The sequence below is a fragment of the Danio rerio genome, chromosome 6 (assembly GCF_052040795.2).
Source record: "Danio rerio strain M-AB ecotype USA chromosome 6, GRCz13ab, whole genome shotgun sequence".
Lineage (NCBI taxonomy): Eukaryota > Metazoa > Chordata > Actinopteri > Cypriniformes > Danionidae > Danio > Danio rerio.
Genome location: NC_141026.1, coordinates 8,657,881 through 8,685,860, shown reverse-complemented (window position 1 = coordinate 8,685,860; position 27,980 = coordinate 8,657,881). Strand labels below are relative to the sequence as shown.

The 27,980-nt window shown below is 34.5% G+C and overlaps 1 protein-coding gene across 10 annotated transcripts in view; it reads left to right on the top strand.

Annotated features, from left to right (window-relative positions):
• Positions 1 to 26,491, top strand: part of plppr2b (phospholipid phosphatase related 2b) — a 157,191-nt gene extending 130,700 nt beyond the window's left edge. For 5 of the 10 annotated variants that reach the window (XM_087256589.1, XM_087256588.1, XM_087256591.1 and 2 more), the window contains 5 exons: positions 15,495 to 15,615; positions 17,376 to 17,626; positions 20,151 to 20,327; positions 23,115 to 23,263; positions 25,744 to 26,491. In XM_087256589.1, the coding sequence (XP_087112715.1) occupies positions 15,495 to 15,615; positions 17,376 to 17,626; positions 20,151 to 20,327; positions 23,115 to 23,263; positions 25,744 to 25,852 (807 nt within the window). In that variant the 3' untranslated portion in view covers positions 25,853 to 26,491. Of the gene's footprint in view, positions 1 to 15,494; positions 15,616 to 17,375; positions 17,627 to 20,150; positions 20,328 to 23,114; positions 23,280 to 25,740 lie in introns of all 10 variants that reach the window. The other 5 variants (XM_087256585.1, XM_087256586.1, XM_087256584.1 and 2 more) reach the window with 2 other exon arrangements.
• Positions 26,492 to 27,980: the final 1,489 nt, after the last annotated feature.

Genomic DNA, 27,980 nt, shown 5'->3' with positions numbered 1-27,980 from the left:
CCGGCGAAGAACGTTTCCAGAGAGCTGGTAAAACAAAACCAAAAGCCAAAAAAATAAAAATAAATAAACAAGTAAATAACAGGGTGAGAATGTGGTAGAATCTGAAAACGTGGTAAAATCAGATGAGGGCTTTTCTTTTTCTGGATTGCTTTTGAAAACTGTGGGTTGGGCTTAGGAAAGTGGGTGAGTGGGTCAATCGCTTTTTCTCAAATGCTTTTGAAAACACTACTGGTTGGGTTTAGGGAGGAGGGTGGTTCAGTCGATTGGTCAGTCATTATTCAGCCAACAGTGGCCTCTACTGGATATACGCAAGAACAGCATGCGCGAATAGCAGTCAAGAGAGAAATTATAGATCTGAAAAAGCATACACATCGGCCTATGGTGGATTGCGAAAACAAAAACTGCACAAAAACTTAGCTCCTTGGACGTATTTGGCACTCTCCAGAAATGTATATAGGGGTACGTTTTCAGAATGAGCCTGGGTTGCATGGAAGTTCATGTATAAAAGCTTCTGTTCATATTTTTACTAGTATTCATTTTCTACTGAATCACTGCCTTTGGTGTCACAGGACATGACAGTCACTAATTGTGGATGGTTTATTGTGTGCGTGTGCATTCTTGCCGTGCCATCAGCCAATCAGTTCTCTCATGATGTCATTTTCATTGCAGCTGCAAACTGATTAGTCACTTGGCATTCAAAACTCCGAACAACCTGCAGATCTCAGTGCCCAGAATCTGGCAGATTTCAAATCGTCTTCTTCCAAGTAGTGTTGTGCCAGCAGAGCAGCTTTCATTGAGATGGAAAAAACGCACACATTTAGCACTCTCTAGAAATTTTAGACCCGCCGTCACGGAGGAAAACCATCAAGCAAGTTATTACTTTTTGATGAATGATTAACATTTGTTTTTCCTTGCTGTATAATGTGCACTGATGAATCCTCCACAGCGGAGCTAAAAAGATGCTTTAGGAAAGTAAACGGGGTCAAATTTGATTTCACGTTGACTTTAAAGAAGGGAATAAAGCATGAAGACATGCAGTGAGAGAGATGAAGAAGAACCAGTTGTGGGTAGAGAGAGAGATAGAGGGATGATGCTAACCCACTTTCCCTATATGGTACTTGGAGAGATGCCCGCAGAAAGACAGAAGGACGAAATCCCACGAATCAGGAATGACAGAGTGTGAAACCCATAAAAAAAGGGGGCAAGAGAAAAGAACGGCTAGATGAAAGAAATATAAGAAGGCAGTGTGCATTGTGGATGGAGAAGATCAACGCAAATGCACTGCTATCTCGGTTTGATATGTTTAAATGCTGGCTAAAAATTATTCCGACAGCATGTGGAAATGAATGCGATGTGTGATGCGGTGCAGTCTATTTGTGATCTGTATTGGATTAGCAGGAGCATGAGGGCTTCAGCTGTCATACTGATGCTATGGTAACGCGGTGACAACAGAACAGGGTGTATTTGCCTGGATCTGCAAGCCTGTCACCTGGAAAGATGCTAAGCAAGCTGTCAGTCTCAGGGGAAGCTGAACAAACCATGTGGGTATGCTTGAGTGGACACTTAAAGAAAAAAAAAGGTTAATAACCCGATTCACTTCATTATGCTAAGCTAAGCTAAAGTGACCTTGCTAAAACAAGAAATCGGCTGAATGGATTCAAAAATGGTTCAATTGAAAGACCTGTAAAATGAGCCTTTTTCAAAAAAAGGTGGAGTGTTAATCTGTCTTACTCATACCATGGTAAAGCGGTGACAACAGAACAGGGTGTATTTAATTACGTTCGAAGTCAGAATTATTAGCCCCCCTGTTTATTTTTTTCAGAGAAAATAGTTTTTCAACACATTTCTACACATAATAGTTTTAATAACTCATCTCTAATAACTGATTTATTTTATCTTTGCCATGATGACAGTAAATAATATTTGACTAGATATTTTTCAACACAGTTTTATACAGCTTAAAGTGGCATTTAAAGGCTTAACTAGGTTAATTAGGTTAACTAGACAGGTTAGGGTAATTAGGCAAGTTATTGTATAACGATGGTTTGTTCTGTTGACTATCAAAAAACTATATAACTTAAAGGGGCTAATAATATTGACCCTAAAATATTTGTTAAGAATTAAAAACATGCTTTTATTCTAGCCGAAATAAAACAAATATACATACAAAAGACATACTGTGAAAATTTCCTTGCTCTGTTAAACATTATTTAGGAAATATTTTTCAAATAATAATAATTAAAGAGGATTTAATTATTTTGATTTCAACTGTATATGCGTATTTTGTGATTCATGTTTTATATTGTATTTTCCCACGTTTATTCACGCTTTTGATTTGCATTATGGGACCTTGATCTTTTTTCTAACATCTTTTTAACTCGTGAAGTTAGAAAAATGAAAGATGCGTAAACAGATCTGGATACAAATTTACATTTGGCCATTTTTGGGTTGGCAGTAGATGCTTAGTAGCTTAGTAGTAGATGGCACTAGTAGCTTTAACTACTTTACTAGCAAGACATCTCATTCTTTTAAAATGGAAACATGTCTCCCCTCCCTCTTTTGATGCATGGATAAAAATTGTTTACTTGCTCTGTAAAACCCCAAAAGTTAAGGTGACACAAATCATTTGAGGAAACCAATTGCAACAAACCATTTAGGTTCAAAAACTAATCTAAATGAGTACTGTGAACTTAATCTATTTGAGTGCACGAAGCAATTTGAGCAGAGTAAAACCCGATAAATGAAGAGAACCAACTGAGGACTGTAAAACCCAATAAGTTAAAGAAACTCAAACCATTTGAGGAAACCGATTGCCATTTGAGTAAAAAAAAAAAAACTGATCTAAATCAGTACTGTGAGCTCACTTCGTTTAAGTTAAAGTAATGAAGTATTTAATTACCTCATTACCTTCAACACTGAGTTCAAAACGTTTTAAAAATGAGTAGAATTTACTTTCAGCTAATTTTGAGTTAAATACACTCATTTCATTTGATAAAGTTTACTGTTGGGTTTTACAGTGTGGAAAATATTAGACTTGCGTGTCCTTCACGGACTTTTGACAAGGTGCTTCTTTTAAGATTATCTGCTGGCTAACTCTCTTGATTCTTAATTCAATAAAATATTATTTAATTATTTATTTTCTTATTAATTTGACTTAATTATGTTTATTTTGTTTTTTCAAAGGGAAGTTATGGTCTGAGGGAGAGAAGTGTTTATTTGGGGTAGTGTTTACAACAACATTGAAGGATAATTATAAATGAATTTTGTAATTGATATTCCATGTAGAAAACCTAATAAAATATATTTGTAATAAAACTGTTAGAAAAAAATGACTTTTATTACCATGTTTAATAGTTGAAAGTAATAAATATTCTTGGTTTGATGTTGTTTATTATGGTGCAAAAACCTTGTAATAAACTGGAGCACATTTTCTGTTATTTTACAGACTTATTTCTCTATGTATGATCTATTTCACATTATATTATTTCAAACTACTAATATGTCAATAAAAGTCACTGTGTTAAACTGTAGAGTTGAAAAACGTCGACAGAGCATCTCTGCTCTGTCGACGTTTTTCAACTCTACAGTTTAACACAGTGACTTTTATTGACATATTAGTAGTTTGAAATAATATAATGTGAAATAGAACGTCCCATAATGTCATTCACAACCAAAAATAAATGGAACTATTAATTACCACATATGTTTTTAAAGAGTAGCTACTGCCTTTTAGTAAATCTTAATACTATTGTGCTAGTGCAAACTATGTAAATCTGTCCCTTAGTATAATAAAGAGTAGCAGGTCTAGAAAGTAGCAAACCGTTCTCTCTAGGAATGATGAACTTGCACCATTTCAAACAGTTCCTTTAAGGTACATGAAGTGTTCAATGAATTATTAATATTGTTCAGTTTCACTATAGACTGGACAGTATATTACGAGTGCTTAGTCTACCAAGAGAATTGGTTTAGCAGAACAGAAGTGGGCCAGTGCCTGGGGCAGTGCACTGCGGGTGAAATGTCCAGTACTGATGGTGGTGTTATATCATCTGCTCTGTAAACCATGGTTATTTCTGCTGTTAAACTGACAGATCATCACTGCATGGTGTGCTTTTGGATAGTCATCAGCATGGAGGAGTGCTGACCACCTGTTTAAGAAACTGATGTGGATCTGCTTTCAAAATTGAGACTAATTACTACTTGATTAACTGCTAGTTGGTGTGCATAATTTTAATAGAGCAATATGAGACCAATTTAAATGGTCTTTTTTGTATGTTTAATGTGAGAGAATACGTTAGCATGATTGGTAAAACTTTAGAATAACTATCCGTTATAACTAGTTAATAGATCATTAATAAACCATTAGTTAATGAGTCATAAATGACTTCTTAAATAAAAGTTAATAGTTTAATTATTCATAGCTGTGTCTTATAGATAGCCAACAGATAATTTACAAGCTGTTAGTTAACAAGTTATAAATGACTTTTTAACTGAATTGTAATGATTTATAACTATACCTAACAAACTAGTAATAATAGATCATGAACAAGATGTCAGTAAATGACTTACTAAAGACTTCAAGTATCAGTTAATAGTTTATATATGTTATTGAGACATTATTCTAAAGTTGCTGCTATTCTTTATTTATTAACTGTTAGTAAATGAGTAATAGTTGCAACTTTAGAATAACGTCCCAATAACATACTAATAAGTAACACTTAATTAATATATTAACCCACACTTTAAAGATCAGATGTTTATAGTGTGTTAACCATCTACTAACACCAGTGAAACTTTGTAGAACAGCAAATGGATAGAACAAGTTCAAGGTACAGAAATTTGATGTGATTTTTATTTGTTTATTAACTGATACTTAACAAGTCTTTAGTAAGTGATTTACTAACCGCTTGTCCAGGAATAATTACAAATGTTTCATTTATAATTTGTTAACTGACAGCTTGTAAGTTATCTATTGGCTATCTATAAGGTACAGCTATAATTAACAAACTATTAACTTTTATTTAACAAGTCATTTATAACTCGTTAACTAACAGTTTATTGGTGGACTATTAACTAGTTATAATGGATAGTTATTCTTAAGTGTTACCGCATGATTTAATGTAGAGAAAAAAAAAAACATTTATTTTTTTTATTATTATTAATTGTGTGTTTGTTTGTTTGTTTTTGAGTTTATATTATTAATTTGTGTTTACTGGATTTATGATAGCAACATCTAATTACTGTAACTGATGCTGCTGGGGAGGGGAAGGGAAATGGGACGTTAAAAGGATGTTAAAATTGTGTAAACTGAAAAAAGTAAATTATTAAAAAAAACAGAACGACATGGTGGCTCAGTGTTTAGCACTGTCAACTCACAGCAAGAAGGTCGCTTTGAGTCCCGGCTAGACCAGTTGGCATTTCTGTGTGGAGTTTGCATGTTCTCCCTGTGTTGGCGTGGGTGAGTGTATGGTTGTTTCAAAGTACTGGTTGTGACTGTAAGGGCATCCGATGCGTAAAAACATATGCTGGAATAGTTGGCGGTTCATTCTGCTGTGGCGACCCCTGATATTTAATGGACTAAGCCGAAGGAAAATAAATTAATGAATGAAAAACACATTATGCTTTATTCAACCCAAACATGAAGTATTTGCATGATTACAGAGTCGATGCAGTGTAGTAGAATAGAGGCAATTTTTTTTCGCTGACATTTAGGTTATTTCTTAAGCACTGTTCAGTCAGGACAGGATTTCCCAGACAAGCTTATGTAAATTTTGCAGACTAAATGAATCAAACGCATTCGGGTCTTTTCTTACACAACCTCAATAAACAATTACAGAGCAAATCACCTATTGTTTTCTGTGTATATGTGTCAGGCATCCTCAATGATGTGTAATGAATTTGCACAATGCCTGTCCTCGTTTAATTTAACCTTTATCAAATGGCAGAATAAAGTTAATTTTGTCCTCGTGCACAGATCTTCTGGCTGCCTGCTGTATCTTCATTATGGATTTAGACCCTTTTGCCAGCTTTCTGGGTAAAATAACAGTTGGTGGTTCAAGTACTGCTGGCATCCCATCTGATGTAAAAAACCCATCCTGTCTTTGGTCCATCTTATGAGCTTACGCATAATAGTGCGCCACATTCAGGATCCAGAAGTTGTATTCATTCCTTTTATTTACAGTATTTCAATATTAAGTCTCATGGCAAAATGACCAAAATCTCTGATGTTATCAGTTGTACAATACAAGTATCTGTTGATATCACAGTTTTATCGTAATCAGCATAAGCAAATGTAATCATTAAATTACAACAAAGGAACTACATTCCCCATGACTTTGAATAGAAAGACCCGATTATCTGTAAACTGCATCTGCTCTCTGCAATTCTAATTAATTCACAGCATTGTGCTAAAGAATAAATGCAGGCTTATTTACAACAGACAACGCTTCCTTTGTGCACAACTGTACACAATATTGCAGTACATATTGGAACTGAACCTACAACTTACACAGGTTTGTAAATCATTCATCAAATTGTTCAAATTTTAGAAATTAGATTATAAAATTAGCTTGACAGATTTTGAAAACTAGTTCAACATTGTTGTATGTAATGACTCAAGTAATGAAATGAGGACTATTAGTCTTATTTGGAATGACTATTCAGCATTCACACGTTTAGTTCATTTTGACTGACATGACATGAGCAAATGATAATGTTATAAAACAGCAGAGAGTTGTATGAAAGCAGTTAAAGCATGTCCAAAAGCATTTGCAATTTGTTGGAAGGAATGAGAAACTGCTACTAGGATGTGCACAAATGACTTTGTTTTGACAAATGCATTAACTGTTGTGCAAATGTAAATAGTGTCGTGAGAAATGTACCAAACTTGCAAACAACTTGTGAATTGTTTCATCACTTGAGTCATTCATTCATTCATTCATTTTCTTGTCGGCTTTGTCCCTTTATTAATCCGGGGTCGCCACAGCGGAATGAACTGCCAACTTATCCAGCAAGTTTTTACTCAGCGGATGCCCGTCCAGCCGCAACTCATCTCTGGGAAACATCCACACACACATTCACACACACACACTCATACACTTCGGACAAACAGTCTTTTTACTGTGGGGGAAACCGGAGCACCCGGAGGAAACCCACGCGGTAGAACACATCCTACGAGGTAGAACATGCAAACTCCACACAGAAACGCCAACTGAGCTGAGGTTCGAACCAGCGACCCAGCGACCTTCTTGCTGTGAGGCGACAGCACTACTGCGCCACTGCGACACCCACTTGAGTCATTACATACAAAAATGTTGAACTAGTTGTCGAAATCTGTCAAGCCAATTTTATAAAGATTTTTATTCTTTTTTTTTTCTAAAAATGTCTTCTAAATTGACTAATTTCATGATAGATTTACAGAGCTGTGTGTGTTGTAGGTTCAGTTCCAGTATGTACTGCAAAATTGTTGTTTACAGTTGTGCACAGCTCTTCTCAAAGGGAGTTCATGTTTGTTGTAAATAAGGGTGCATTTATTATTTTGAACAATGCTGCGAATAAATTAGAATTACAAAAAGCAAATGCAGTAAAAATGTGAAATATATTCAGTGTCTTGTACTCAGATACCTCACTAAATTCAGCGATGTCTAACTTTACTGTAGTTTTCAGATGGCTGTGCAAATAGTATATAGTGCTGTCTTGAGCATTTTCAGGAAGTGTCACCAACATCTGAGTAAACTGTCATAATGAAAACATGACAAAGTCATTTGACTGTCTTGTTCATCAGCAATGGTGTCAGGACTTTTCATCTTGATGACACTGACACTTTTATTGCTTTTGAGCAATGAGCTATCCATTTTGAGCAAGTGACACGCTTTTGCAGGTTATCAGCTAGGTTTTGCAATTTGTACTAATTGTTTTGAGAAATGCATTAACTGTTGTGCAAATGTGAATAGTGTTGTGAGAAATGCACTAAAGCCACTGAGAAAAACTGGAACTTAAGTTAACCTCATTAGTTACATTTTTAAATTGCATTTTAAGATGTATAGTGTCTTGCAAAATAATTAGTAAAATATTATCTAATCAATTTTTATTGTAGATAGATAGATAGATAGATAGATAGATAGATAGATAGATAGATAGATAGATAGATAGATAGATAGATAGATAGATAGATAGATAGATAGATAGATAGATAGATAGATAGATAGATAGATAGATAGATAGATAAATATACAAATATTTGCATGCCTGTGTGTATTTATATAAACAGTACTACTTAATAAATAAAAACATACACACTTAAGTGATGTCAAAACAAACTTTTATTTTGATGCGATTTGTATGTAATTTTTACCCTTAACTAATAATAATATTAATTTTATTATATGATTTGCAGAGCTTTTTGAATCATGGCATAATTGTATTTGTATGTTCTTTAACTGTCTGTCTGACTCTTTGTACACCTGAAGTTTTCAGCATCGCTAAGTGCCTGCATATTTGGGTACTTTTCTTTTCCGCTAGATGTTTTTGATTTGACAGCATTTCCAGCTACGACAAACATCTCTGCCAACAATGTTCATGCGCTGTATGATTTCCTCAGAAAACAGACAGATTTTCCATTAACTTCATCTTTCTTTCCATTTTTTTTTTTTTTTTTGGTGGTTTGGCTTTGCTATCGATCTTTCTCTCCATCTCTTTTCGCTTTGAAATCCTTGTCCCAATCTTTTCCTTAGTCTGTCCTTCCCTCAAAATATTCAGAGTCAGCAGAGAAAATTCATCAATTAAACATGTAAGCACTTCACCTCAACAGCTTCCATTAATCCACTCTAAAGACCATGTTTTTGTGTCCTTTCTTGCTTCGGCTTCCAAAGGACAAGTTAAACATTGTGTCTTAATTCATATGAAGCGACACTGACAACTCTCTCCTGTCTGTTTAGCGAGGGTGATGTTGCCTTGGGGGTTTGCTGTTAGCGCTGAACCATGAGAACATCTTGCTGTGTGTAGCAAATGCTTCTTACAGCAAAATGCTTGCAGAGAATGTTACTGATCGTATAATTTGGCCGTTTCAGCTCAGATGAATTGAAAGGATAGTTCAGCAAATAGAGCAGTTGTGTCATTATTACCTACACAATTGCAGGTTCATTGTCACTTTTGGCGGCCTAAATATGCAAACTTTTAAAAACAGGTTTCAGAACAGATGATAGCATTATCACCTCCAAAAAAACTAAAATTGACTAACACATATACAGTTGAAGTCAGATTTATTAGCCCCCTGAATTATTAGACAACCTGTTTATTTTTACCCCAATTTCTGTTCAACAGAAAGAGGATTTTTTCAACACATTTCTAAAAATAATAGTTTTTATAACTCATTTATAATCACTGATTTATTTTATCTTTGCCATGATGACAGTAAATAATATTTGATTAGATATTTTTCAAGACACTTCTGTACAGCTTTAAGTGACATTTAAAGGCTTAACTAGGTTAATTAGGGCAACTAGGCAGGTTAGGGTAAATAGGCAAGTTATTGTACAATGATGGTTTGTTCTGTAGAAAATTATAACTTAAAGGAGCTAATAATATTGACCTTAAGATGGTGTTTAAAAAATTTAAATCTGCTTTTATTCTAGCTGAAATAAAACAAATAAGACTTTCTCCAGAAGAAAAAATATTATTAGACATACTGTAAAAATTTCCTTGCTCTGGTAAACATCATTTGGGAAATATTTAAAAAGAAAAAAAAAATCAAAGGGGGGCGAATAATTCCGACTTTATTTGTTCGTAAAATAGGTTTTCCATGAGAGTAATGCATTTTGTGTTGTAACCATGAGCACTACTACAAGTTGCTAAATGATTGTTAAAATCCTCTTGTTTGCATAAATGAATAAAGTGTTGAGTAAAAAGTAAAATAGTTTTTAAAATAACCCTAATTTCAACCATAACCTGTTTAACAGAGCGTTTCCTTAATATAAAAGGTTAATAACAGAGAATTAAGTTTCCTGGAATTCCCTGCATGACACTTGATTCTTCATGCCTTTTTCTTGATATTACTATGGTTCTTTTTAGTCTTTCTCCTCAGTGATCACAGTTTTGTGTTATATTATAGTAACGTTTTACAGTACATTTACAGTTTTATGTTGATAAGTAATCTTTATTGCATTATTTTATTTTTTTGTGTGTTATTGTGTGAATGACACTGAGCGTCTTCCATATATTTTGACTGGTTGATTACCACACCTGATGAATAAATGTCAGTATTTGTTGTCGATATGACGTTGGTTTAAGATGTTGGCTTGACGTTGAATTTTGGTCACATTCTAACACAAACTAAAATTAACCAAATATCAACGTCATTTGAGGTCATTGTTGGACATCAAAATAACGTTGTCCTTAAACGCTAACTAGACATTGAATTTTGGTCATCTGACATCACGACCTCAATTTAACCTAATATTAATGTCTTATGACGTTGTGTGCCTGCTGGGCAATAACTAAATGCACTACAGAATGTTACGTTTACACACATCCACAAATTACATGTAAACGCATCAGCTTTCACAACGTAATACTCACTACTCCTGAGTACTTTTAAAAGGGCTGCTTTTTACTCATACTTTGAGTAAAATTTACAACAGATACTTTTACTCCACTCGCGTTACGTTTTTGGGGAAGTAATGATACTTTTACCCAAGTATGATTTTTCAATACTCTTTCCACCACTGTGTACAGTATACTAAAACCTAAAATAAATTCAGAGAGAATTTAAATTTCAGAGAGAACCGGGAGGGAGACGCGAGATTATCGGGAGATCATCACTCGTTTGCGGGCATCCGGAGACTCGCGAAACTTCCTGCCATACTCATAATTCTCTCTTCATATAGCCATAAGCCTATTACATATCCATAAAACACTGTGATATAACCGCGCTCAGATCGGATCGCTTTCTCACGGCAATCGAACCGCTCCAGGGTTCGTTTCAATCGAGTCGAGACCACCTCATTCAAGCGATCTCGGAGCGATTACTTTGGTGCGGAACAGAGCGGGATTGTCCTGTTCACATATGCCAAATGAACCGTGCTAACTGGGCAAATTAGACAGGTTCCGAAACAAAAGTGTAGGTGTAAAAGCACCCTTAGATTAGTATGAGAATAGTCATATCAGTTTGGAGCGACATGAGAATAAATAAATGACATACGCTTTATTCACTCGATACTCAGTTTTTACTCTGCTTTATTTTATTGTAGGAACTACCAGCAAAAAACAGCCCTAATGTGTCTGCGACTGAACTCTCTTAAAAAAAGTGCTTTTTGAGCTCCTTTAAAGTTCGACACTTGTGCTTTCAGCGACCTCTGAATGTTTTATGTATTTGCGTGTGACAGTTTTCCGGGAGTTTTGAAACTCTTGAGAGCAGATGTGTTATAATCGTGATGTGCGTTAAGGATTTGAAAGCATAATGGATGCCAGTATCAGTACGGCTTCAACACTGCAGCTTCAGAGCTCTCCAATATGTCAAGGATGATGTTCTAGTGAAATATTCATTCTCTCTCCCTCTTTCTCTTCCTCTGTCTGTCTAATTTCACCTTCTCTATTATATATGCAATACAAGAGCCCTCAAACGCCACAATGTGCCCCACAAAATATCATTCGGCATCACTAAACATTTGAAGGTTACTCGGAAATTCAGGCTTTTATGTCTGTGAGTAATTTACATTTTTCCCTTGTAGTGAGAGCGGCATTCGTGAACTCATAAAAATTAGCCATTAGACAGCGGATGAACAGCAGGTACATGCTGACCTGGATCTTCATGTCCGTTGAGGTTAAACAGTTTAAAGACTTTTCGTTTAGGTTAAGTAACATATAAAAGGTGTCTCATTGGGAGATCAAGCACCACACTTCTGCTGTCTGAGATAACACACAAACCTTTCACAAGTGTAACTAACTCAGACACTGAACGCCATGGCAAACTGTGCCTCACTAAATGTAGTAGTGTTTTGCTTGTCTGCTTCTGCATTGAAGAGAGCATTTTCCGTCTCAGGCTTTAATGTTGGTTTCTTGATATTGATATAATTTGTTTTGAATGCATTAAATGCAATTGCTGTATATGTAATTATTAACTTGAAATCACAGCACCTATGATGAGTATGTTGCAACATATATAGGCTCATTATGAAAATGAAGCCCTGTATACATTTCTGGAGATTGCGAATTATGTAGCCAGAGATACGTATAGCTGCATTTCATCCTTAAAACGAACAATACGGGGTGGTATGACGCCATTCCTTTTTGTGCTTACCTCTGTTTTTGACAGCTTTCTCACTTTTCCCAGTTTGTCCAGTGGCTCGCTGCGTACATCGGCGGACTTTTGATGTGGAGTGGAGTTGACCGCGACAACAGGGTTGGAGTTTCCTGAAGAACAGTTCCAGAAAGCAAATTAAACAAAACTAAAAGCCAAAAAATAAAATAAAAAAGTAAATAACAGGGTGAGAGTGTGGTAAAATCTAAAAATGTGGTAAAAGTCAGGCTGCCGCGAGGGTTTTTCTTTTTCTAAATTGCTTTTGAAAACACCGTCGGTTGGGGTTAGGGAAGTGGATAAGCGGGTCAACTGGTGCTTTTGAAAAGACTATCGGTTGGGATTAGGGAAGTGGATAAGCGGGTCAACTGGTGCTTTTGAAAACACTATCAGTTGGGTTTAGGGAAGTGGATGGGCGGGTCAACTGGTGCTTTTGAAAACACTATCAGTTGGGTTTAGGGAAGTGGATGGGCGGGTCAACTGGTGCTTTTGAAAAGACTATCGGTTGGGATTAGGGAAGTGGATAAGCGGGTCAACTGGTGCTTTTGAAAACAATATCAGTTGGGTTTAGGGAAGTGGATGGGCGGGTCAACTGGTGCTTTTGAAAACACTATCAGTTGGGTTTAGGGAAGTGGATGGGCGGGTCAACTGGTGCTTTTGAAAACACTATCAGTTGGGTTTAGGGAAGGAGGAGGGTGAGTCAGTCGATCAGTAAGTCAGTCAGTCAGTCAATCAGTCGACAGCGGCCTCTATATACAGGATATACAGGGTAACAGCAGGTGCGAATGGCACTCACAAGATTAATTTGAGATCTGAAAAAGCGTACACAGCGGCCTCTGGTGAATTTGCGAAAACAAAAACTGTAAAAAAAAAAAAACAACTCCTGGGACATATTTTCCGCTCTCTAGAAATGTATATAGGGGTGCGTTTTCAGAATGAGCCTGAGTTGAGCATGTCATTTCAGATGAAAACTTATTCAGATTAAAATGAATAAGGGTATAAAGTATAGTAGATGATTGAAATATCAAATCGAAGATAGAAATCCAAAAATGAGAGTCAAGTTTTCCTGAAGTTATAATTTTTGAAGTTAGAATCAGGGTTAATTTGTGTTGATAAACAATATAATGTTAGATATAAATATATTTTCATTTTTGTTTATATTGCTATTAATATTAAATATTATTATTTAATTGTATGTGATAATTAAACTTGCATGGGATTTAATTTATTCAAATTGAAAAGATTGTCTTAAAAACAAATTATGTAATAATGTGTGATGATGCAGACTTGAATAGGATGTATATGTTTTCATGTTTAAATTAACATATTTGAAACAAAGGCAACACCTTAGAATAATGCTCCATTTGTTAATGTTAGTTTAGGCATTTATTAATAGTGAGATCAACATTAACTAATGCATTATTCAAATCCAAAGTTGTTCTTGTTAACATTTGTTAATGCACTGTGAGTTACCATGAACTAATGTTATTAAGCCTTTAACTGCCCACTCTACCAAATGGTTGACCATATTTTGACTGTTTTAAATAATGACTTTTAAAGTAGTTTAAAGAATGACTATTTTAAGTAATGGCTTACTCACAGCATTGTTGGTTTACAAAGAAAATCAAACAAGCATAATTCTGTTGCACTACTACACTTGATTTTGGTTTTATTGTATAAAACAAAAGGCAAGAAAGCATGTTAAATGAGAATCTGAAATATTTCACAGCATACTTCAAAAAATAAAGGTGATTTAGTATTCAGAATGTTTAATTTTGATTGTTTTTAAATAAATCACACTTTATATTTTCTGTTTTTTCGTAGTATACGTATGTATTAAGGTCGGTTACCATAAACTGACATATTAACCATTTGGTAGAGGTTGATATTTTTTAAATTATGGGATGTGTTGAAAAAAAAAAAGAATTGAGTGTGTTAACTAGCGACATTAGGAGTTTAAACAAAGCAATCCAAATTTGTTTGTTTTGTTTTTGGTGGGGCAGTTAAAGGGTTGAATAAAAGATAAATAAATACTGTAATAAATGTATCATTAATAATTTGTTCATTTTAGTAAATACCTTAAGTAATGGACCATTATTTGAAAGTGCTACCGAAAAAATTATTTCGCTGCTATATTACTTATGAAAAGAAAATCAACTGGCACAAGAAACATGCTGAAAAAAAACAGGAAAGTCATAGAAATGATCCCTGAAAACAAATAATCTTATAATGTCAGATTAGCAAATAAACTTGTGATGAATGTTGTTATGAATTAATTATTTATTTTATTTGTAGAAACAAAAATATGTAAGTGTACACAATATTCTTGATGGCTAATCCTTATGGCAATTTTAACGAATTCTTTACTGAAAACCATTGTCAAAACAGAAAAAAATAACCATTTAGACTTTAAAATTATGTTTGTTCGAACTACTTACTTAAAATAACTTAAAGCAACTCAATTCTTGAGTTTTGGAGAGGAACAGCCTAATTGTTTTATGTTCAATCCACTTAAATTTGATAAACAAATAAAATAAATAAATAAGTTAACTTAATTCCTTCATGTTGTCCCAACACAATAATCGATTGTGTGGAGTCCAGAATATTTTACAGTGTACACCAGCTTTAATCTATGGTGCATTTTTAATAACTTCAGAAATTTGTAAAATGAATAGTTGGATGCTTAAATCTGAGCTAGAAGCTGTTACTCTTTAAACATACACCTCTGACATCATTAAACTATTATTGACTAAAATAAAGCTTATTGCTTTATTTTACATTAGAGTTAAAAACTATCTTTTCTTTATAGTTGCCCCCTTCAGTTAGCGTGTGGTGTTGCTTTCCCATCTGTGTGGATTCATCTTTTATGAATGCCGCCCCATAATAGTGCATATTGAACATATTTCTAACATGTCTCAGCTGTGATGCTGGATTTGTCACTTATATATTCATGGGATTGAAAATGAGATGTTATCTTTATGGTAAATTTCTCGTAAACCCTTGAATTGAAACACGAGCAAATCTTGACAATGACAAATGCTGCCTCGTATGTTTGCCAATCCGTTTAATCAGTTTAAGGAAAATAAATATTGCGGTTCCCCCGAGTTCTGTTCTCAGTAAGCCATATGCACCTGAGAAATCTCATTTGAGTGTGTGTGTGTGTGTGTGTGTGTGTGTGTGTGTGTGTGTGTGTGTGTGTGTGCAGATTCTGCTGGGAGAGCTGGCATCTTTCTTCACTAAACCTGAGGCCTCGCAGGAGAAGACAATCGTTACAGCTGACTGCTGCTATTTCAATCCGCTGCTCAGACGTATCGTCCGCTTCCTCGGTAAGCGATTCTTCTTAATTCTTAGACTTTATATTCATGCTGTTGATCTTTTGGACACTCAGCATCCAACTTTTGCTATCCTGTATTATTTCAAATCCTTTGGCATTTTAATAACTGGTCTGTGTGTACACTATCTGACAAAAGTCTTGTCCTTGATCACAGTTGTAGGAGCAACAAATAATTACTTCTAGTCGATCATTTGGAAAGGTCGATTTTTCTGATGAATCATCTGTTGAACTGCATCCCAATCATCACAAATACTGCAGAAGGCCTATTGGAACCAGCATGGACCCAAGATTCTCACAGAAATCAGTCAAGTCCCCAGACATGAACATTATTGAGCATGTCTAATGTAAGATGGAGGAGGCATTGAAGATGAATCCAAATAATCTTGATAAACTCTGGGAGTCCTGCAGGAAAGCTTTCTTTGTCGTTTCTGATGACTTTATTAATAAGTTATTTGAGTCCTCCAAGCTCATGGGAGTCAAACACAATATTCATTCTTTCTCCACTGCACCATGACTTTATATTGTATACTGTACATTATTTCTGTTATGCAACAAGACTTTTGTCTAAGCTAAGTCTGGCCTTACTGTCCTAATTAAATCATTAAAAATCAAGGCATGATCATATTTTATTTTGGTAATATAAGTGTAATCTGGAGGCCTTTGCCTGTCATATAAGCCACTTCTGATACCAAATGATCAACTAGAAGTCCAGTTATTATTTGCTGTTCTTAAAACCTTGATAGGCGACAAGACGTTTGTCTGGCAGTGTATGTGTGAGTGTGTGTTAGTACACTACTGTTCAGAATTGTAGGGTTATTGGATATTCTTTCTTAAAATTAGTTTATTTTCCTTGTCTAGAAAACTTGATTTAAGAATTTTTAGATATTTGAACTAGAAAAAATACAAAAAAATCCAAGTATTTTTGGCAGAGAAGGCTTGTGAGTAAAGTACATCCATTATTGCAGAAAATGGCTGAATGGAGCATACACTAACCTAAATATTATACATATTATTTATATTATATACATTTTATATATAACAGTTGAAGTCAGAATTATAAGACCTCCTGAATTATTATAACTAAACTCCCCTCCCCACAACCCCACCCCCACCCTCCCGTATATTTTTGCCCAATTTCTGTTTAACGGAGAGAAGTTTTTTTCAACACATTTCTAAACATAACAGTTTTAATAACTCATTTCTAATAACTGATTTATATTATCTTTGTTATGATGACAGTAAATAATATATTACTAGAGATTTTTAAGATGCTAGTATTTAGCTTAAAGTGACATGTAAAGGCGTAACTTGGTTAATTAGGCAAGTCAGAGTAATTAGGCAAGTCATTGTACTGTATAGTGATGGTTTGTTCTGTAGACAATCAAAAAATAAAAATTGCTTAAGGGGGATAATAATATTGACATCACAATGTTTTTTTTTAATTTTTTTTTATATATAAACTGCTTTTATTCTAGCCAAAATAAAACAAATAAGACTTTCTCCACAAGAAAAAATATTATCAGACATGGTGTGAAAAATTCCTTGCCTTGCTTTTAATTTTGACATCAACTTTATGTATTTAAATGTGAATGTATTCACTGACAGTCAAGATGATTATAGATTAAATTCAGCAGTTGTTATCCAAGTATAAAATACCTTACAATGTCACAACTAACCAATCAGAATCAAATATTCCAGAAAGTCTAGTACAGTAGTAACATGAGATAATCAAATCCCTCCTCTTCCTCTCAGGTGTTTATTCCTTTGGCCTCTTCACCACCACCATCTTTGCTAATGCAGGGCAGGTAGTGACAGGAAACCAGACGCCTCACTTCCTGTCTACATGTCGGCCGAACTACACAGCACTGGGCTGTCATTCCCCAATGCAGTACATCACAGAGCGCCGCGCCTGTACCGGCAACCCATACCTCATCGCCTCCGCACGCAAATCCTTCCCATCGAAGGACTCTGCGCTCAGCATGTACTCGGCTGTCTACACGGTGGTGAGTTCATCCAGGACAAGATCTCCGAGAGAAATCACTGTCATCCTCTGCTCTGATTCAGTCATGAGAGATGACAGAGCATCTTACTCCTCTAGATACTGCAAAATGATGATGATTCAGAATGTTCGGCTGACGCTGACCAGCATATCTGAATGCTCAGCAAAACCCGTGTCTTGGATTCTCAACATATCCTAAAGATTTTTTATGTTTCTAAAAGAAAATTATTGGTCTATGATAGGGGTGTAACAATATTGTAAATACCGTCATACTGCAATAGTAATTTTTTTCAATATTACCGTAGGCGCATGACTCAATTAAACTATATTTATGAGAAAAGTTTGCTCAGGCGAATGAAGCAAACGGGAGGTAGCGGGAACTACAATTCCCATCAGCCTAGGCGTGGCCATCATCCTTTGCGGTCTATTGTCACTACAGATCCAGTAATGCGGAAATGGAGTGTGTTGCTAGTAGCGGGGAAGAAAAAGAGCTGGAAATGATCGAACCTAAAGCGGGTTTTAAATCAGATGTGTGGAAGCATTTCGGTTTCTTTTTGAAAAGATACGAAAAAGTAGAAAAGGTGACAGACAAAGAAAAAAACAGTATGCAAGCACTGCCAGACTGTGGTGAAATATAAGTCGGGGAATACGACTAAAAACAGTCATGGGGACTGCAGAACACAGCACACTTGTTAGATTGATGCAGACATTGACTTGTACTGCAAAGAGACCTCTATCTCACTTATGGCTTGTCCTCTCAAGTGGTGGAAAGACATAGCACAACGTTACCCACTGCTGTCAACCTGGGCCAAGTCATATCTCTGTCCCAGAAACCTCAGTCCCAAATGAGAGTGTTTTTTCTGTTGCAGGGGACATGCCCAGAGATCTCAGCTTTTACCAGATTATAGTTATATGATAATTTTCCTTACAAAACCCATCTCTATCTAAGTGAGTGAGTGATTGAATGTTGTATGTGATGAGTTTTCAACAATACTAAATTGAAACTATATTTCTTTTATGTGGTTTAATAGTTTTTTGTTATTAAAATTGAAAAATTGATGTTCCTGTTTTAAAACTTACAGATAGATGGCTAATTTGTATGTCATTGATATGTTCTGTGCTAAGGTAAATAAACACTTTTGGCACTTTTTTGGGGGTATTTTCATTAGTTTTGTTTTTCCTGTAAATTATTCAATAATTAAAATAATTCAATACCGTATCGTGCCATTCATACCGAGGTATTATCGTACTGTGAAATTCTGAAACCGTTACATCCCTAGTCTATGACAATCAAAATGATTAGATAGGGCCTGAGCCCGACAGAATTCGGCCGGAGCCCCACAAAGCTTTTTTTAAGCCCGAACCCGATTATAGCCCGACATTATTCAAATGTGCACATGCACACAGCTCTTTTGCCTTTTTCGTAAATAAGTCGTTTAAATGTGTTTTAACATTATTTATTTATAACAAACTGTAAGAATGGGTTTTAAACCACAGCGGTTCGAACTGGGTTTCTGCCTAACTACAGGCTGATTTATACTTCTGCGTCAAGCGCACGCGTATGCTACGGCACAGCCTGGGTTTTGACGCATAGCCCTACGCCGTGGCCGTCGGCGTAGCTGACTTGCACCTCTCAAAAAATGTAACTACACGTCGCACTGACGCGTAGCGCAAGCTCTGGTATTGGTCGGCTTGGTGGTGCTGACGAGTCTGGGCGGCACCGAGAGGAGCGATTGTTTACAAGTGTGGAGTCCCGTGAAGGAGCTCCGGATGCAAAGTTTTGTTTTGTGTTAACCTCATAGTTAAAATTGTTGCACGTCCGCCAGTTCCTGCCTCAAAATGAGCGAGTTTGAGCCACTTGTACATTTAGGAAGCGTTCAGAAAAAACAAAATACCAGCGAAAAAACTCGACACAGAGAAACATTTGCACCTCACAAATGTTGTGAGGTGCAAATTTCACAATCATCCACAATCATCTTGAGTCAAAAAAACATGCTTTGCCTTATAAACAAATGCATATAATAATTTAGCCTCTTACAAAACGTAGGTTAAAGGCCACTAGGAAGTTGGAACAAAGAAATAAAAAATAAGTGACCTGTAACATCAGAACATCTCAGCACTCTAAATAGCCCTAGGTACATACACTTAGCCTTTAAATTGGCCAACACACCAATAAAAATACCGTAATATGCAATGAATGAACAATCAAAAAAAAATTTTTGACTTCTCCGTCATTATTTATTTCACCTTTGCAAGGATGGATTTTAATGTTGTAACAAACCATTTGATTACTTTCTCAAAAGTAGTGTGTTTAAAAAGTTTGAAAAACTACTTTTATTCTAGCCAAAATAAAACAAATAAGACTTTCTCCAAAAGAAAAAATATTATCAGACATACTGTGAAAATTTCCCTGCTCTGTTAAACATCATTTGGAAAATATTTAAAAAGAAAACAATTCAAAGGGGGGTGACTTCAACTGTATATTCAGTACAGCACTCATGCATACTACTGTGTGTATTTCTCTGCAGATGTATGTGACTCTGGTCTGGAGGACTAAAGGCACACGACTGACCAAACCCACTCTCTGCCTGACTCTGCTCTCATTGGCTGTTTTGGTGGGCATCGTGCGGGTGGCTGAATATCGCAACCACTGGTCTGATGTGTTAGCTGGATATCTGACTGGAGGAGCCATCGCTGCTTTTCTGGTGAGGATCTCATATTAGCACATACTGTGCTTATGCCATAGCCACTACAGTATGTGCTGTAATATAGCATCGTGCTGTAGTGGAAAATTCATAAAAAATGTACAGTTGAAATAAATTGTTCATAATTGTAAAAACATTTATTATTATTATTATTATTATTATTGTTATTATTGTTGTTGATGTTATTGTTGTTGATGTTGTTATTGTTGTTGATGTTGTTGTTGTTATTATTATTATTATTATTATTATTATTATTATTATTATTATTCATTTATTTTCTTTTCGACTTAGTCCCTTTATTAATCTGGGGTCGCCACAGCAGAATGAACCACCAGCTTATTCAGCACATGTTTTACACAGCGGATGCCCTTCCAGCCGCAACCCATCTCTTGAAAATAATATTATTATTTTTAGATATATATTTATTAATATTATTATTATTTATTATTATTATTATTATTACTACTATTATTATTGTTATTATTATTACTATTATTATTATTACTATTACTATTATTATTTTTACTACTACTATTATTATTGTTACTATTATTACTATTATCATTATTACTATTACTATTATTATTTTTACTACTACTATTATTTTTGTTATTATTATTACTATTATTATTATTACTACTATTATTATTGTTATTATTTATATGATTATTATTATTGTTTTTGTTATTATTATTATTGCTATTATTATTATTATTATTATTATTATTACTTCTACTATTATTATTATTATTATTATTATTATTATTATTATTATTATTATTTTGAGCATGCAGTATGATTGTAAGGCCTTGTACTACAAGGTTTATATTTCTGCAAAATCAGTGAGCCATAAATATAATTTGATAACTGGTCCAACCCCTAAAATTTGATAACAATTAATGTTTATTTTACTGCTGGGCAATGATTAATCAAATCAGCAATTTTTTATTCGGATAATATATCTGTGTGTACTGTGTTGGTTTATTTATTTGTTTATTATACAAATAAAAATACTCATACGTGTGCATATATATGAGAAATAAAATAATATTCAATAAAATATATACTGTATGTATACAACACCCCAGTCCAAAGACATGTGGTATAGGTGAATTGGGTAAGCTACATTATCTGTATGTGTGTATGTCCTGGTCCTCTAGGTTTGGGGCTTGAGCGTTAGGCTAAAAACATAAAAACTAGATGTTACGAAACACCAATATGGTGCAGCTGGCTAAATATCAACTTCAAAATAATGGCTCTGGAAGTAAGTAAGTATGTATACAATACATTCATAAATATTCGTTATGTATAGCTTTGTTTGTGTGTGTGTGTGTATTCATATATGCACGATAATATAAAGAATATGCACATACAGTATATATTATGTGAAAACAAATGATTTTGGATTTTAGTCGTGATTAATTGTCAACCAGCATTAGTTTGTTTTAATGTAATATTAATTACACAGATTTATTTTAAAGAGAAAAAACATGCACATAATATAAAACTGAATTCCAGCAAATGTGTTGGGAGAACAAAAAAACAATTGTGTTGGATTTACACAATTTAATCATCTACATCACTTTCTTATGAATATATAACAGTAACATATTTAATTGCTGTAAATTCGACACGATAAGATTGACTTTAAACTAAAAATATTTAAATAGTTAGTCAGTTTTTAGATTAAATGATAAAATATTCATTGTATGCAAAATAGAAAACATGAAATTATAAGCCCCCTGTATATTTTTCCCCAATTTCTGTTTAACGACAAGAGGTTTTTTAACACATTTATAAACATAATAGTTTTAATAACTCATTTCTATTAACTAATTTGTTATCTCTGCCATGATGACAAAATACAATATTTGATTAGTTTTTTTTTTTTAAGATACTTGTATTCAGCTTAAAGTGACATTTAAAGGCTTAACTAAACTAGGCAAATAAGAGTAATTAGGCAAATCATTGCATAACGATAGTTATAGTAAAATTTTGCTTAAGGGGGGCTAATAATATTGACCTTAAAATGGAGTTTAAAAAAAAATGCTTTTATTCTAGCCAAAATAAAACCAATAAAACTTTCTCCAGAAGAAAAAACATTATAGGGGATTCTGTGAAAATGTCCTTGCTCTGTTAAACATAATTTGGAGAATATTTGAAAAAGAAAATTACAGGAGGGCGAATAATTGTGACTTCAACTGTATATTATATAAATATAATAAATAAAATTTATATTATATAAAACATTCATCAAATAAAAGACAGAATTTTTACCTGTTATTCCTGCGTATTATATTTAAAACAAACAGAGAGTAAATTGGGCCTCAGCCAAAGTCTCACGCCACGTCAGAGGGTGAAACAGGTCACACATACCTGTTTAACAGCTAATACTAGTCCTCAGGTGCTTAGTGAGTCTGCAGCTAATCCACTGGCTTTACACTCCATCCTTCATCCTCTTAAATCAAGTCCAGGCTGGGGCTGTGCAATATGCCAATATACAGACAAGTGATTCATACCCCTGGCAAATTCTGACTTAAAGTTTTTGTTCAAATGTAAATAAAAGATGAGAATTTTTTTTTCACAATGATGCCTCTTGTACATCCTCTTATTATCTTTTGAGAGAAGCCTGTGTCATTTCCGGTCTAAAAAAAATTACTAGTTGAATAAAAGAAACTTTAAGTCAGAATTTGAATCATCAAGCTTGATTAAGTACATCATATGGACAAAATGTCAAAGTTTATCATTAATCATGAATTATTAACACTCTTCTCCATTGACCTGCAGGTCACCTGTGTGATCAATAACTTCCAGCAGACTCAGTCTCATGTGCCACGTTTACCTCCACCTGTGCTGCCGCCACCACCGCCGCGACCCGAGCCCTCGCTCAACATGCCCATGGTGGCCATGCCCTGCGTGGAGAGTCCACTCGAAAAGTTAAGTGGCCCTCAGGTAAGGGGAGACGGGTAGAAGGATACCAGGATGGGGAGGGGTGGAGTGCTAACGGCTAACTCTGATGCATAATAATAATAATCATACAGATGAAGTCAAAATGTTTAGCTTACTGTTAAAGTTGAAGTGCTAATTGAGAATTTTTTTCAACACATTTCTAAACATATAATTTTTTTTAATAATGCATTTCTACGAATTACTTAGCCATGATTAGCCTAACTTGCCTAGGTTAATTAGGTTATAGGCAAGTTAGGGTAATTTGGCAGTTCATTGGACAACAGAAGTTTGTTCTGTAGCCAGTTGCTAATAATATTGACCTTAAAAATTTTTATAAAATTTTCAAAAACTGCTTTTATACTAGCCAAACTAAAGGAAACAAGACTTTCTTCAAAAGAAAAATATATTATTGGAAAAAAAAATCCTTGTTCTGTTAAACAGCATTTGGGAAATATTTAAAAAAGAATACAAATTTTACAGGAGGGCTGATAATTTTGCCATCAACTGTATGTATTCAGCTGAATGAAGTCTAAATACCATATATATGTAAGGTTTTTTAAACTGTGAAAAATTGAGTTATATATCTAGAATGTGATAACTGATATGAGGATATTATGTACTATACAGTTGAGTTAGGTGTTTTTGAGGTTGTCACTGTTTCACTTGTCTACAGAGCCGCCACTACTTGTGAGTTTTGAGTTCACCCTGCAAATAGCTCTGTTTATAAGATGTTTCTTGATATGCATGTGTTGTGAGAATTTGTGTGTATTTACTATGGAGCCAGATCAGTCTCAATAATAATACATTTGCATTCATAAAATTCTTAAATGCACAACACAGTTAGTAAATTTAATACACAATTCATCAATTCAAAAGTAAAAGCAAAAATATTTCAAAATGTGCACACATATTCATCTTACATAAATACATTTAAGAATAGTGATCAGTGATCAATAGGAAATAACTAACTATACAACAAACTAAACAACAAACTAACTAAATGAATGAATAAGCAAACCAACTAACTAACTAAACCATAAACTAAATAGATAAATAAACCAGCTAAAAATCATTAAAAAACATACAAACCAAATAAATAAATAAACAAATAATCAACTAAATAAATAAGAAACCAAATAAATAATTAAATAAGTAACAAACTTACTAACTAACTAAACAACAAACTAAATAAATAAACAACAGCCTAACTGCATAAATATATTTATATGTATATATATATATATATATATATATATATATATATATATATATATATATATATATATATATATATATATATATATATATATATACATATATATATATATATATATATATATATATATATATATATATATATATATATATATATATAAACCAACTAAATAAATAAATAAATAGCAAACCAAATAAATAAATTAAATAAATAAACTTCCTAACCACAAACTAAATAGATAAAAAAATAAATATATATATAAATAAACAACCAAAAAAAACATATAAATAAATAACCAACTAACTAAATAAACAACAAACCAAATAAAATTCTCTGGGAATCATCCATACACACACCTATACACTAAGGACAATTTAGCCTACCTAATTCACCTGTACTGCATGTCTTTGGACTGTGGGGGACACCGGAGCACCCAGAGGAAATTCACGCAAACACTGGGAGAACATACAAACTCCACACAGAAACGCCAACTGACCCAGCCGAGGCTCGAACCAACAACCTTCTTGCTGTAAGGCGACAGCACTACCTACTGCACCACTGCGTTGCCATTCTATAGAAGTCACTTATTAAATTGTTATCAGCCTATATTATTCTGATTAAATTACTAAACTTAAAAGACAACAATCTTGTCAGAGTGAAGGGAAAAAATCTAAATTATGAATATAATGATGTTTCCCAGAGATGTGTTGCAGCTGGACGGGCTTCTTCTGTGTAAAACATGTGCTGGATAAATTGGCGGTTCATTCCGCTGTGGCGACCCAGGTTTAATAAAGGGACTAAGCCGAAAAGAAAATGAATGGATGAATGAATATTATAACTGTAGAGGTATTATAATTGAGACTGATCTGGCTCCATGTTTACAGTATGTTGTCAAACTGATAAATATGTGTTTTCCTGATTTGCAGCCTGTTTGAACTTGACTATTGTTTTTGTTTTAGTGAACATTTTCTGTTTAATTTTTCCAGAAATTACAAACTAAGCTTCCCAGAACATTGCAGGAAGTTTTTATTATTATTGTTGAAACAGCTTAAGACAACCTTTAAGTGAACATTCCAGGAATTGGGGAAGAAAATATTCAGACGGGCTAATAATTCTGACAGTATATAGTAACCTTGAATGACTGAGATTCTAAACAAGCGCTGCATCCCTCAAAACTAAAGCATCCCCTTGACCCAGTGCTCTGCTTTTCTTGCACCCTTTCAGAAACTCTGTGTTTTGTGTCCTCAGCAGGTTCCAGGGGTTTTATACACAGGCATCACATGACCATCAGCCATACCTGGCCCCCGTCCCTCCAGATGTGCTCATCCACTCGCGTCGCTCCATCTCCAGCGCAGTCTAGACGGTCCTTCAGAGTCCAGGACATGTGTTCGTCCTCGACCTTCACTCACCAGATCATACTCCACGCAGGTCTAGAGTCCCTCTGACCACACAGCAATAGCCACTCGTCTCGTCCACATTACTGTGTTTAGGTGAGAGCGCTCCATGTCCACGTCTCAATCTTCCCTTGCCTTTGGGGAGGTGTTTTAATTCTGAACTGTGTTTACTTACACAAATCAACAATGAACAATACAGCATTTATTCATTTTAGTTAACGTTAAATAATGGAATTAAAGTTAACTCAGTGTATCGGGTGTTAGGAGTTTGGATTTTAGTAATACATTAGTAAATGTTGAACTATGATTAATAAATGCATTATTAATCATCAATCAATTACGCATAAATGCATTAATAAATGTATTGTTTGTTATTAGTTTGTGTAAAAAATACATTAACTAACATTAACTAATGAAAGATGTTGATGTATGGGTGATTCTACAATTGCAGGTACTTTACTTTTAGTGTCCGGAGTCATTATTTCTTTCAGCTTTTAACAAATAATTTTCCAAACATGTATTTTTGTAATAATGGCTCACTCATTATCATAAATCAGAAGATGTTACAGACCCTTAGCAATATATGTTCTGTAAAAAAAAGAAAATCATGATTTATTATTGTTCAATTTAGTTTATTTTTCCTCGTGTATTATTGCATAATCACAATATTATGAATTTACATATTTGTATTTACTGCTATGAGCTGTCACTGAAGCGGTATCTTTTCCACATCTTTTCCTTAAAGGTCCATATCAATACCTCAAAGGTATATATTAGTACCAAAAAGAAATTGTTCCTTTTAAAATTTTTAGGTACTAATGTACACTTTTAAGGTACCAATATGGACCCTTTAAGTACAAATGTTTACCTTTTGAAAAGGTACCACCTCAGTGACAGCTCGTGCACCTTTATTTCTGAGAGTGTATAATGTAACAAAATTAACCGAATTTCTTTTAAGTAACTTGTTTGCCAATTAGTGGGTTATTAAAATTCATTCATTCATTCATTTGCTTGTCGGCTTAGTCCCTTTATTAATCCGGGGTCGCCACAGCGTTAATGCAAGAGTGTATGGGTGTTTCCCAGTGTTGTGTTGCGGCTGGAAGGGCATCCGCTGCATAAAACATATGCTGGATAAGTTGGCGGGTCATTCTGCTGTGGCAACCCCTGGTTAATAAAGGGACTAAGCCGAAAAGAAAATGAATGAATGATTAATTAATAAATAATTATTAATTAAATATATATTTTAAAAAGTAATAATATTTGTAATTAAATGGCTGTATTTTACTATTTTAATAATTGGTTATTAATTATCATTATTATTAGCAATATAATTCTTGTAAAAAACGATCATATAGCTGAAAATCTGGATTTATTATTGTCTGAATTTGTCAGTGTTTTATCTATTATATATTATTGTGCACTAAAAATGTTTGATTTGACTTCTCTAAAGTTACAGAGTTGATATCGTTCTGTAAAGTAAGTGACCTGTTTGTCAATTAGTAAATTTATTAAGTAATATTTATTGAAGTTATTAAGGTTTTTTTTCAGATCATGGTACACTAGACCAGCTCTATACCCTCACCAGGGTGCTCGAGGGTTCATGGGAGTATGCACAACCAGTCTACATGAGCTTTGAAGGCATTTGACCGTGTCCCTCGTGGCATTCTGTGGAGGGTGCTCAGGGAGTATGGGGTCAGAGCCGCTCTGTAAAGGGCTGTCTCTTCCCTGTATGAACAGAGTAGGAGTCTGGTTCACATTGCCGGCAATAAGTCAGACTTGTTTCCAGTGCATGTTGGGCTCCAGCAGAGCTGCCCTTTGTCATCAATGCTGTCCATAGTTTTTATGGACAGAATTTCAAAGAGCAGCCTTGGGCCTGATGGGGTCCGGTTCGGCTACCACAGGATTTCATGTTATTCGCAGGTGATGTTATTTAGATTACAGTGTTTCAGGCATCTCCAATCGGGAGTAGGCTTTGGGGAAGACCCAGGACACGCTGGAGGGACTATGTCTCTCGGCTGGCCTAGGAATGTCTCGGGACCCCTCCAGATGAGCTGGAGAAAGTGTTTGGGGAGAGAGAAGTCTGGGGTTCTTTCT